Genomic DNA, 14,554 nt, shown 5'->3' on the forward strand with positions numbered 1-14,554 from the left:
TAAGCAATTTGCTTTTACAGTAGTTAGTTTTACATTACTCCATGGTTTTACCATGGGGAAATAACTTATTTCTCAATGTTTTTACCATTTTTATATTTTTCATTTTATTGAGATAATTTGATCTCTGGAACTGTTTGTCCTTTTTTTTTTTCCAGTAATTCTTATTTCCATATTATAGTATAAATGGTTTTTTCCATGTACATTCGTAGTGTATTTTCCTTATGGTGTAATCTTTATAATGTACTATATGTCATAACCTTTTCTATTAATGTTAAAACGCATTTATGTCCTATTGCCTTCCTTCAAACAAACATGTTGAAAATAACAAATGTTTGTATCATAAAGGATTTTTTTGCTTTTTAAGGCTGTTAAATGGTACAATGAGGGTAATAAGTTGTTGGTGGAGGTAGCTGGTGACAGCCAAAATGTCAAGAAATCTGAGGATGCCAATCAGCTGTTAGACAAAGTTGCAGACTTCCTTGAAGAAGGACAAGGCATACAGGAAAGCAGACTTGATAAAATCAATTTGCTCACTAAACAGCTCTATGGTAGGTACTTTGCCATTTCATATTCTAACAAGGTATTTAATATTATTTACATATTTGGATGTCATCTTAAATAATTTATATAATCTATATTACTTATTTAAAAAAACTTGTAATATGTGTTAAGATATTAGTTAAGAAAAAACAAATCTTCATTATTATATGAAATCTGTTGTTGTTTGGAGTTCCTAATTTTGTAATATTTATATTTTATATTTTCGTTTTGAGGAGCCTATTTACTACAATCTATGCTTTTACTTAGGCTCCTCAACTTTATTTAAGTTATTAGAAGTGAAATAAAATGAAATAAAATATGAATCTATGAAAAATACCACTTGGAAACAATACAATGGATGATGAATGTATACAAATAAAATAATAATTATTATCTTATTGTCTAATAATATTACAGGAAATATATAGTTGAAATAATATGATAGTTTGTGAGTGACTATTTCCTTGAGTATGTTTATGATGATGACCACAAAGCTATAATTGGAATGCATCCATCACAGTTTAGTTATGTAATGTTATTTTGAGTTATTATTATTTCTTTTTGTATTTTTTAATATTATTTTTTAATATAACAGAAAAACCACCAGCTTTTGTGAGTGAACTAACATACCAGAATCGACAAATGTTGAAAGCATTTAATGAAATAAATGATGAAGTATTTGTCATTGTTGAGAAATTACAAGAGAGTGAATACAAGATGAAACAGGTAGAGATGGAACAACTGTTGACGAAGGAAGAACCAAGTTCAAAACATCCAGTAGTACAGGATAAGCCAGTAGCAGAAGAAACTCTTGCAGAATTTGTGTCTCCTTCAGAGTCTAGTCCTAGTGTTCGTGAGAAGGTTGCCGCGCCGTATGGCACTCAGGTTGTTGAAGAACAGCTCCAGAGGAAATTTGTTGAAGAAGACAATGCTCTTAAAGAGATTAAATGGCCTGGAAAACGTGATGAATTAGATATTGGTGTCACGGAAATAACAAAGACAGAAGTTGAGGTGATTTATATGCAATTTATTTTTAGCAAGTATTGGATTACAAATATAGCTGCTTATAATATTATTCAAAATTATTATTATACTATTAAAGACTTAATGATGATTTAATAAAAGATCAATTCTATACTCATCATATTCTTATATTATAAAGTAGTGTTCTTCCCAACTTCCCAACAACATATATAAAAACCAGTGGCGTAACACAGAGGCATGGGGCTCCTGGTTTAGGAAGCATAAGTTGCCCCTCCAATGCTGGAAGCCTCGGGTGTTTTTAGCCCTTTTCAACATATTTTAATGTCTGTTTTTTCTCTTAGCACTGCTTAGGGGCCACTTGAGCTCCGTGGCCCCTTGAGCTCCAGGGCCCCTGGGTTTGCCAGTGAGCGCTCATAGCTGTTACACCACTGATAAAAACATATAATAATTATAAAAACTTTAGCATATAGTTATTATACTTTTGAAAAAAAGACTTAATAGTATTAGTTTTATACCTATTAATTCTGAATAAATGTACAAACAGTAACTTTAAAAAAAAGTAAACATTAAAAATGTTTGAGGTTATATTGTTTATTTTAATTTGTTTGTTATTTAAGTGTCACTATTTGGTTTTGCAGTTTGTTCCAGCACGAGTGCGAGAGGAGCCGTTAGAACAGGCCGTTCTACAGCTACCTGTAGAAGCCGTACAATTTGATAATATATTTCGTCCAATAACAATTCAGGATGCTGAAAAAACATATGAGGAAACACTTGAAACTACAACTGATGTCTCAGAAACAGAGCATGTTACAGAGCCTTGTCTGCCATATTTCCCAAGAGTCATTAGAGATGTAGAGACAAGTGAAGGCATGTCTGCTGGTAGGTGAAAATTATTTATATGGCGCTATATTTTTGGACATCATGTTTGCTCCCTGTCAGAAACATTTTAAAACTTTACATGCAAATTGTATGGCTAAATACAATTATAATATGCTATTAATAAGAAGAAACCTCTTTTGCTTTGCTAATATTTTAAATGCAAATTTATAAGCAAAAAATACAAATGTCAAAATTTTAATTTTTCTAGAAAGTTGGAAAAGGAGGATTCTAATACCCTTTTTTTTGCTTACTATGATTGGTAAGTTTAATACCAGGGCAATACAGGCGCGTGCAGTAATAACTCGGAACATCTCGGAGCAAAAAAAAAAAGCCTCTCATCAGTGTGTTTTTCTCCCGAGGTCCTCTGATTTTTCACAAAATTGAGTATGCTACTCTATGTATGTAAACAATGCGTAATTATAATAATTATATTTATTTTTAAAGTATTTGAGTGCATTGTGAAAGGTGAACCAGAGCCGGATGTGATATGGCTGAAGGATGATGTACAAATAGATGAGAATGAAGATGTGACTATGGAATTTGCTGATGATGATAGCTGTACTCTGATTTTCCCATTGTGTCGATCTCACCTGACAGGTACATACACCTGTAAGGCATTTAATGATCATGGAGAAGCAACCTGCTCAGCTGTTCTTACTGTTACAGGTATTGTTTTACAGGTTTATTGTTCTCTAAACATGACCAAAATAATCCTTCAACTATAACTCGTTTTTAAGTTATAAAATGGAACATAGTGTAGATTTAATTTGCTATAGATATGCTAACAATTAACATAGTTTTCTTATATTTTCCCCATTAATACTATATATGAAAAAAGACAACATTTGGTATTATATCAATTGGATTGGCATACTGACTAAAATTCTACTGTAATAGATTTGGAAATATTTTTGTTTAAGAGGAAATTCCTTATTATTTATTATGTTATTTTAAGATTATATTACAATAAAAACAGAAGTCGTAATAGTTAAACCATTCTATATATTTCCTCCATGGTTAAACATCAATTTATTTAAGATTTATTATTTTGTTTATTAGTCAAAATGGCAATAAGAATCTGATTATATGATTAACTTTAAACAATGGTGTTTAACTAATCTTTTTCAAGCACGTGATAATGTATATTTTTACCATCAGTGTTGCTTTGCTGTTCCTCAATCTCTACAATCTGATTTGCATTGCATTGTTCGTTATTGACTACATCTCTACTCCTTCTTTCTGTATGTCTCTCCATCTCAGAAATGATATTAGTAACTTTGTAGTGATTTCCATTGCCTGTGTTTAGATTGATATTCTCATATTGGTCTTGCCCTTCAGTGTTGTTTTGTGAGATGTTAGAAGTTCCTCTAGCGATTGTGTCAGTATTTCTTGGAATGTTTATTTCAGGTTGTTGATTGTTTCCATGTTTTCTCTTCAACAAGTAAAGCAACACTAGCACAACAACAGCTAGTATGCTTGTTGTTACTGATAAAATAATTGTGGTTACAGTTGGTTTACTTTTTTTTTCATTGTCATATTTGTCTGCAACTGTTAATGTTACCAAATCAAAGACTTTCTGAGCATCAGTACTCACTTCACATTTTAGTGTGTAATGACCAGTTGGTAGTTGGTAAAAGCATCTTTCTCTATTGTGGTGACCATTTCTCTTGGTCAGACCACCATTTAGTGTCCAGTTATGAACCTTATCACCAGATCCACCTTCTGCATGGCATTTGAAGCAGCAGTGTTGTCCACAGTCATTACGTGTTCCAAAGGTCTTTATCTCAACTTGTAATTTAGGGTGAATTTTTAGTATTGATGTATAACACCACTTACTAAAGCTTTGGCTCGCAACACAAAAGAAAAATATTCCATCACCTGAGTAAAAACCTTCAACAGTCTGGTTAAAATGTAGTACAATTTGATTTTTTTCTACATTGTAAGTCTGTATTATACTGTAGTTCCTTTGTACCCATCCACTGGTGACATTACGCTCAGCAGAAACACCAAAGTTCCTCATGCAGTTGAATGTTACTTGCTCTCCCTCAATGAGGTTCTTTTTCAAGCCATAACATTTATGTTTTGGTAAATGTACATCTTTGGATATATGATCAGTAGATACTAAAGTATGTTCATTGTTTTCATCTGCACATATGTGTATCCCTTTATCATCTTCTTTATTATAAGATATGAAATGATGACACTCAACTTCGTTTAAACTCTGTATAGATGCTTTTTCTGCATAAATAGTGTACTGGCTTTTACTTGTGTCGGCCAAATTGCTTATAAGCTGGAACGTTTGATTCAATTTTATGAGTCTTATCGGTTGTGAATCTCTCTTTTCTGCATCTTCCTTCCAAAATACAAAATCTTGAGCAAAAACATAACTGACCATTGCAAAAATAATACAGTTTAAAAGAACTATTCTGGCCATTTTGGATTTTGTTACAAATGTTGATTGATAATCCAAAAGTTGATTGATATGATAATATATTGTAATAAATAAACTGTTTACAATGAATGCTAATTGAAACTAAATCAAGTTTACCTTCAATCAGGAAACTAAAATATAATATATTGTTTTTGAACTCAAAAGTTTGAATATTCATTAGTTTTTGTAAATAAGGAAATAAGGCAGCTATAACAACTATCTATATATAAATTATGGTTAATTCTGACATAGGCAAGCACAATGGAAAAACTTCGAGACAAATTTCTGCCTTGGATACCTACCTGATCTATTTCAGATGTACCGCGAAATGTAAATTTGATAACATTAGTTTTCACTATTACGATATTGTTCCATATTTCTATCTTAGGAAGATATTATAAAGGGTTTTATATAACAAAATTTCTGATTTCATCGGTTGATTTTCAGTTCAATTTCAATTGCACGCGGGTGGAGGTAATTTCCGGGTTCACGATGAGTTCACATGTTCCACCTTGCAACTTCCTGGTTTCAACTAAGTTGGCCGTTTAGTGACTATAGCCATTTTAGTTTTTTGTTTATTTTCGGATCGGACCGCATGTGTGCGTGTGAAAGTACAGTAGTTAAAAAAAATAAAAATTATACTGCAAATTAATAAAGATGAAATTAAATATACACCATAAAGCATCGGAGTATATTGTGGGGAATATTATTATAAAATTACATAAGAAGACATTTTGTTTAAAATCGAGTGAAATCCCGAGCCGAGTTTTATTGTGTAAGCTGGCAGGAATAACTGGGGCTATCTGTGTCCCGTTAGGACCGGGATACATCTGCCCATGTTGCAAGCCATCTAAAACGGCCTACTCTCTTGCGGAAGTTAGTTTCAAAAGATGTTTAAACTAAATTATGTATTAATTATTAAGATGGTATTTATTTGAATAAACGCTCAACACCTCCCCAATAAAACATCACTTTGACTAATAATCCCCCCCACCCCCAACTATCTAATAAACGCCCATCCACATTTATACACACAATATTTTATTATATTTATAATAACACAAACTATTTGTAGTAGAATTCATCGCACTGTTATCTACAATTTACCAAGCATATGATGGTATTGGTAAATGCCTGAAAACACTTGAATGATAGTTAATGGGGCATTCCACACTATTTGGTCCGTGGGTTGAATGTAACTTTTGAATGTAACTCTTGGCCATTTCTCAAAGTAGACATGTTGAAGTTTATGAAATAACATTTAAAAAATTTTTCTGATATTTAATTTTTAAGTTATTAAATATTAAATATGAAAAAACCACATTTGACGTTGCGGACAGGACATTTTTAATCGTATTTATTTCATAAACTATGCATCTTATTACTGTTTTATCAACAGGTATAGTTACTTTATGTCTCAATAATACATAATCAAGTATTTAACTACGGACGAGTTATGTTATCCGCAGCGCAAACGCCATGTGCACGTCATACGTTAGAATATTGCGCACAGAAAAACGATTATGCCATTGAAACAATTTTAGTGTGCTCTCTATTTTGTTTCACATCTAAGTATACACAGTATATACACTATATATTGTATACGTACTACATACAGTGCAGAATAGGTGAAAATAAGTGACCAAAGTTATTGACGCTTTTGAACATGATGACGTCATCACAATTTCAAAAATGGTGAATCATGCGAAAGATAATTGATAGACCTAGACAATATAAAAAAATGGGGGGAAATGGAATACGGATAAGTAGAGATGCGCTCTATTAAATTTGTTGCGCTATGACGAAAGAGACAAAAATCCTATATTTTATATATGAGTGGCCATACGTCATAAAACGTGTGCCGCTGTTCTAAAAGCGTCTGTTCAATAAAGTTATTATTATTATATGGTGATGTCACAATGTCCGGTTAGCCATATTGATTCATGATCCGATATCCACAACTCATCAACTTCCAGAATATGTAATTTTAAAAAAGTTCACCAAGTAGTTTAGAATTTATGGCTATTTAAAGGCATAATTTTGATGATTTTTTGAACTTTTTCATTAAAAACGTGTGCAAATTGTCCAATTCGACGTGCTCGTATGATGTAATTTTAAGTCGAAATTGTTTAAAAGTTGGTCAAATTACTAGAAAAGGATGGAAAAATCAAAATCACTCAAAATGACATGAAACACGTAGAAAGTTGATTAGAAATTGATTTTTTGCATTTCGAAATTTTAAACGCGTGTGCGCGCGTAACTTTCTGTAAAACATGCCATTTTTAATCCATAGAAAGTTTGCCCTTGATATGACTTAAATTTTCACCAAGTGTCAATACAAAATGACTTTTGGTTTTTAATCTATGATCAATCATTGAAATTCATAAAATCGCGCGTAACTTACGCTGCGTGACTCGAAAGTCATAAAACAAAGTTTCTTGCACATCTACAGAAACAGGTCAATCTTATGACAAAGTTGTCATATGTTGGCCAGAATTAGAGATACGCTGTGAACAAAATTCGTGGAAAGAAAGAAGAAAATAGAAAAAAAAAAGAGAAAACTAGAAATGAAACTCGTCACTTTAACGAGTTAGTTATCCGCATGACAAACGCCACATACACGTCATACGTTGGAAAATTGCACACAGAAAAAGATTATGGCATTATGACCTGAACTGAAGAATATGATATGTGGTTATTGCTGAATTCTGTTAATTTTGTGTCATATACTATAGTATACACAGTATAATCTGTATACATAGTGTAGAATAGGTGAAATTATGGGACCCGCTATTTATTCAAATTTTTAACATGTTGACGGTTTCAAAATGAAACAATAAGATAGCAAATTTGGAAGGAAATGATCTCAGCAACCACATATTAAAGTGTAGAAGAAATTTGAATACGTAAAATATAGATGCGCGCCCTTTTAAATGTGATGAACTATTACGCAAAATATGAAAATACGACTTTTTTTATTCAACTGGCCATATGATGACGTCACAACATCCGATTGGCAAAATATTTACATGAATTCGTATCTACAATCCAATAGCTTCCAGAAAACGTTGTAATCATGATTATCACTTTTTATTCTGACGAGCTATAACAGATTGAAATTTACTGTAAAGATGAAAATATGTGACCCACATTATTTACATTTTTAGACATGATGACGTCATAAAAATTAAAATATTTTTAACTCATGCGAAAGATAGTTGATTGACCTAGACAATATCAAAATTTGGGTGAAAATGGAAAGCGGATAAGTGGAGATGCGCTCTATTAAATACGTAATAATAAATAATTTTATCCGTTTAGTTCAGAAACTACGACTGTTTAAAAAAGGGCATAAAAAAGTTGCGCGTGTGTGGGAATTTTTGACATGCTCAAAATGACAAGAAACGCGTAGAAAGTTGATTAGAAGTTTTTTTTTTCGCATTTTTAAATTTTAAACGCGGGTATCTTCGTGTAAAACATGCCATTTTTAGTGCACAAAAAGTTAGCGTAAGACTTTTGCTAAGTTTCAATTTTTGTTAAGGACGTGACATATCATTTAAATCCTTTTCATTCCATAAACCCATGCATCTTGTTAATATTTTTTCCCATAAATATACTGTAGTTAAATTTTTATTTCACAGTAAGCTCCAATTGTTCATAATCAAGTATTTTATTAAAATTGTTTATTAATTTTATACTTGCATTTCAAAATTCATAATTGTTACTTCTGAGACATTTCAATTGGAGTTTTTTCCTTACTTGTGTGTATTGAAGTAATTGTAAGTAAAATCCAAAATTGTTATTTAATTCTTAATTGTAAATCTTAATTTTCAACTCCTAAGGATATTAAATTACAATAGATTTAAACAAGTTTTTTAAAACTTGTATTTTTTTTATTAAAAACAAACATTACTATCATCATTTATTGAATGTTACGGATGGGACATTTTTGTTGTGGATGGAATATTTTAGAATGGCATTATTTTAAGAATTAAAAAGTGTTTTTGTACTGTAGGCTGGTAAGTAAGGTACAAAGATGTTAACTGTTGTTTATTAATCACGAAACATTGTGGTCTGTATTTAAAATAACAATCCAAAAAAGAACAATTCCTAAATCCAAAACAACATGACCAGTATGAAGAACCTTTATAAATCAGATACTAAATAATTAAGAATGAATTTTAATAGAAGTAGGCCTACAGTAATATTAAATCCAACCAAGGATAGAAGAAAATTTCAGATGCAATTTGGATCCACTAACAAATTCAGATGTCAAACACCAATTTCGCCTTAAATGTGTTAATAGCTTAAAGTCTTGTGTAATATGCCAGGCATAACTTAAATTAGTGTAAATAAATATTTTGATAACATTTAACAATATTGCTTCTCTTTATAACTCTTTGAATAATTAATTTTATAAATAAATATTTCATATTTATGAGTTTTAATATTTTCACTTAACATAAACTTTAAACAGTGTTTTAAAAGTTGAATTATATTTTGATTTGTAAATAAAAGATTACATTGATGTAAAAAACTTATTTTTAAATTTTTTTAATAGCAAAATTATAACATTTTTTAACCTGAACAAAAGTGTCCTGTCCGCGACGTTAGAAATGTCCCGTCTGTAACGAAAAAATCATAATAAATTTGCAGTTAAAATTTTATAATTAACATTCAGTCATCTAAAACAACTATCTGGCAACAAACATAATAATACAAAACAAATTTTAAAATCTCTTTTAAATGAGGAGAAATATTACAATACTTAAACCTTCTTAAAAGTCATGTCCATTTGCCGTCCCATCCGCGATGCATACAATTTTCATGATAAACAATTTTTTGTACAGTCTTTTTTCTTTTTTTGACTTTCATAAATAACATTGGCCATATATGTATACATTTATTCTACTTTGAATCTGTCTAGTTATATTCTCAAAAATGTCCCGTCCGTAACAAAAAAAATACTGTGGAATGCCTCTAATAAAGAAGGAAATTGGCAATGGATTCCTTTAAATACACATTTATGTTATATTATTATGTGTACATTAAGCAATTATTATCTTGTTTTGAAGGTAATAAAGACACATTATAGTATGTGAAGTAAATAATTGTTCCTGAAGGTGCTATCGTTACCGTATTACTATTACCTTCAAACAAGATGTATTTAATAGTAATACTTTATCAGCAGTTTTACATTTGAATTTTACACCATACAAACGTATATTTATGCTTAATGAACAAGAATAAAAATATATTGTTGTGCCGTAGTCAGGAGGAACTTATATTTATAGCAGAGAAGAGTGAAATTACACTCCTCCCTGTTTATAGTTATATTATATATTTTGAAATGCTGTAATCTGTACAAATCATCTTCATTATATTGCAAATGAAAGCTATATTAAAAATAGTACCTCCTTTATGCTATTCATTTGTTGTAGATGTTTCATAAGATTGTTCCTTAATGGATAATCTTTCAAGATTGTCTGATAAACTGTCAATTTTGGATTGATGTATCACGATTTTAAACATTGTATTTGGTGTCCTATTCATGTTGCTTCTTTTAATCTTCACTGCACAAATATGATACCAAAGTGTTCATCTATGATTATATTTCATATCATTCATTTATGGTTCTTTATTTAGGTGTCCTATTTGCTTTTTGGTCTGCCAACTGGCTCACTTCTCCATTAATGCCAATATTACTCTAAAAAGGCGTGTCTGCAATTTGGTACTGCGTTTAAAAAAAATTATTTTGTTATTTCAATTCATTTTATCTTGATACTTGTTTTTCAATTTACTATTTATTATAAATCTCCTCATTATCAATCTGTACGTTTGGGGTGCCTTGAGCATTTCTTTGATAATGCACTATAGCTTGTTGGCCGTTAACATGTTTCTTCCTGAGTAGGTAGATCAAGATAAGTATAACAATCAATATGCCTACTATGATGGATACCAGTAACAATAATAGTTTAGTTGTGGAAAACTTGTCTTTATTTTCAGAGACAGTCAGTTTTACCAAATCAAAGGCTTTCTGAACATCACTACTCACTTCACATTTTAGAGTGTAATGACCAGCTTGTAGTTGGTAGAAACATCTTTCTTTATATCGGTGACCATTTCTGTTGGTCAGACTACCATTTAGTGTCCAGTTATAGACCTTAGTTCCAGATCCACCTTCTGCATGGCATTTGAAGCAACAGTGTTGCCCACAGTCGTTATCAAGCATTTCAAATTTCTTTATCTCAACTTGTAATTTAGGGTGCACTTTTAATATTGATGTGTAACCTCTTACCAAAGCCTTGTCTCGCAACACAATATAAAAATATTCCATCACCTGAGTAAAAACCTTCAACAGTCTGGTTAAAATGTAGTACATGTTGATTTCTTTCTACATTGTAAGTCTGTATAATACTGTAGTTCCTTTGTACCCATCCACTGATGACATTATGCTGAGAAGAAGTGTCCAAGTTTCTTTTGCAGTTGTATGTTACTTGCTCTCCCTCAATGACGTGCTTTTTTAAGCCATAGCATATTATATGTTTTGGTAAATGTACACCTATATATATATATTATCAGTTGATACCAAAGTATGTTCATTGTTTTCATTTGCACATATGTGTATCCCTTTATCATCTTCTTTATTATAAGATATAAAATGATGACATTTAACTTCGTTTAAACTTTGTGTAGATGATTTTTCTGCATAAATAGTGTACTGGCTTTTACTTTTGTCGGCCAAATTGCTTATAAACTGAAACATTTGATTCAAATGTATGATTCTTACCGGTTGTGAATCTCTCTTTTCTTTATCTTCCTTCCAAAATAAAAAATCCTGAGCAAAAACATGACTGACCATCACAAAAATGATACAGTTTAAAAGAACTAATCTGGTCATTTTGTGATTTGTTAAAAATCTTCAATGATAATACCCAAGTTGCTTTATTAATACTGTATGTTAAAATAAACTTTTAGAATGAAGGCTAATTGAAACTGAAACACAAACTAAAAATTAAATTGTTTTGAATTGTAATGTTTAGTCATGATTTCTTAAATATCTGGAAAAAATATCCTGAAATTTGAAACAAAACAAAAGTGGTTTTTTTTTATCAAGCAGGCAATTAAAAAACCTTTAAAGTTTGAAATTGCTACATCCCAACTTTATTTGTATGGTATCCCTCTAATACAAACATATTATTTATTCATATTCTTTATTAATAACCTGTTATTGTAATTTGTTGAAATTTCATCTAAAAGGCCCAAACATTTGTTGAGAGAAGTTGTTTGGTTTCCTTGTAGAAATTGACAAAGAGGAAGATCATATTTCACTACCATCAATAGATGTGCTCAGGAAGCCAGAGTTCATTGACCCTCCATTAAAGCAGGTGGCAGATGAAGGAGCTGCTGCCTCTATTGTGGTTACTGTTGTAGGCTCTCCAACTCCAGCTGTTGTTTGGTATGGTCATTATTTTCATATTTTATTTCATTTCATATTGTAGATTTATGATTTTGAATATTATAAATTTGACCCAATTAAATTAATATTACACAGGCTATAAATAAGAAATGCTTGCTGCCAATCTCAGAATCTTACAGCCTTAACTCCTGTAAAGTCAGTCATTTTGGTCACATCTTCGGTGATATATCCAATTCTTGGCAGGCCTAAATAGATATAATTAAATGTCAACATTTTAAAATGCAGGCACAAGGATGGTTGTAGGATTGATGAATTAGAAGAGGATCCCTATGAACATGTCATAGATGGTGATACACACACCTTGAGAATCTTGGAAGTGTTTGCTGAAGACCATGGCACATATACATGTCAGGCAACCAACAAAGCTGGAATGTCAGCCATAGATATTCAACTTGAGGTCGAAGGTCAGTTATTGATTTTTTGTATTACCATTCTGATTTATTTTAGTTACATATAAGGGTGTTGTTTTTTAGTTTATAAATTTAGTTTGAATATCCCTTTGTAAATCTGTTGGTGCACGATAAAAGACAAATATACAAAACATTCCCCACACAATAAGTAACAGATAAAAAAAAACAACAGAAAAAGCAATGTGCAAAAATAACATTAAAATATTACATAGCAAAGAAAAGCATGCCATTAAAATTAAATAAATATGTATTTTCTTTCACAGAAAGCTTACACGTTCCAGTATTTATTGAGAAACCAAAGAATGCAGTTATACAGGAATCTACTAGTCATACTTTTGAATGCTTTGTCAGGGGTAAACCAACACCTGTGATTAACTGGTACAAAGAGGGTATTATTTTAGTAGACAGTGATAAGTTCAAAATGAATTTCACAAAAGATGTTGCAATTCTGGCAATAAACGATGCAACTCTACAAGATTCTTGTACATTTACTGCAGAAGCCAAAAATTCAGAAGGAGTTGCGAAAACATCAGCAAGATTAGAAGTTAAAGGTAGGTAACCATTGGTTGAGTACATCTACATCAAAAGTGAGCTTTTGTTTCAGGGGATAGCGGCTTAACATATCATGACGGTTGTGGAACATAGATGGAATACTTGTTCCACTTGTCTGAGTCTATCTTCGTTGTCTACCATCTAACGATATCTCACTACTAAGATAAATGATTTTCAGGTGCTCCATTTGATAGTGGATCTCTATGTTTTCAATTTCTATGTTTATGGAAATAATACTATAATATTGAAACTGTACATTTACATATGTTTGTACTACTGCTTTGCAGAAATATTAAGAGCTCCTGTTTTTATACAAAAACTACAAGATGATTCTGTAGAAGAGGAATCAAATCACACATTTGAATGTTCTGTAACTGGTAAACCAATCCCAAGTGTTAAATGGTTTAAAGACAGTAATGTCCTCAAAAACAGTAATAAATACCAGTTGGATTATACGGATGGGGTTGCAAAGTTGACTGTGTGCAATGTAGCTATGTCAGATGCAACAACATTTACTGTAGAAACAAGCAATTCTCAGGGATCGGTTACCTCTACGGCTCATCTAAATGTTACAGGTACAATTTAAATTTAGACAATTAAGAATTTAGTGTTTTTATTGGTCTTGAGACACCATTCCTTGTGTGATAGATATAGAAGTTATATTAATTGGTCATTATATTAATATTGGTCATTATATTGCAACATTTTCCATTTGATAATAAAAATGTAGGCTCCTAATTCAGATAAACTATAGTCAGTTCTGGTTTAGACAAGGCTCAATGAAAAAAAAAACACTACTTTAGCCAGGTTCACTGTAACAGGAAAAATACACTACAATGTAAATAAGTGTTACAATATGATTACAACGCTATTTTTTATGTTTTAGAAATTTTCAGTGCTCCTGTATTTGTGAAGAAACTAAAACCAGCAGTAGTAGAAGAATCTGAAAGTCATCGTTTTGAATGTTCTTTCATTGGCAAACCATCACCAACAGTCAGATGGTTCAAAGAAAGTAACCAACTAGAGGAGAGTGGCAACTACAAGATGACAGTGTCTAAAGGCAAAGCTAGCCTGACTGTTGTGGAAGCAATGTTGGAGGACACTGCCATGTTTACTGCTGAGGCTAGTAATACTGAAGGCAGTGTGACCACTTCAGCCAGCTTAGAAGTTAGAGGTAACTTTACAATTATTGGTATTAAGCCCACATGTAGATTATGTATACACGTCTCACAATGATGATGATAAAAAAAAATATATAAAAATCATGTTGAAGGTGGT

At 31.3% G+C, this 14,554-nt stretch overlaps 1 protein-coding gene across 2 annotated transcripts in view; it reads left to right on the forward strand.

Moving 5' to 3' along the window:
* The window catches only part of LOC144842284 (uncharacterized), a 109,727-nt gene that overhangs the window by 27,559 nt on the left and 67,614 nt on the right, over positions 1–14,554 (forward strand). For both annotated transcript variants that reach the window (XM_078698726.1, XM_078698718.1), the window contains exons 35-43: positions 365–548; positions 1,136–1,551; positions 2,163–2,403; positions 2,848–3,069; positions 12,137–12,293; positions 12,540–12,718; positions 12,988–13,275; positions 13,564–13,851; positions 14,163–14,450. In XM_078698726.1, coding sequence (XP_078554852.1) covers positions 365–548; positions 1,136–1,551; positions 2,163–2,403; positions 2,848–3,069; positions 12,137–12,293; positions 12,540–12,718; positions 12,988–13,275; positions 13,564–13,851; positions 14,163–14,450 — 2,263 coding nt within the window. The remainder of the gene's footprint in view (positions 1–364; positions 549–1,135; positions 1,552–2,162; positions 2,404–2,847; positions 3,070–12,136; positions 12,294–12,539; positions 12,719–12,987; positions 13,276–13,563; positions 13,852–14,162; positions 14,451–14,554) is intronic.

The sequence above is a fragment of the Antedon bifida genome, chromosome 1 (assembly GCF_963402885.1).
Source record: "Antedon bifida chromosome 1, ecAntBifi1.1, whole genome shotgun sequence".
NCBI classification, from domain to species: Eukaryota; Metazoa; Echinodermata; class Crinoidea; order Comatulida; family Antedonidae; genus Antedon; species Antedon bifida.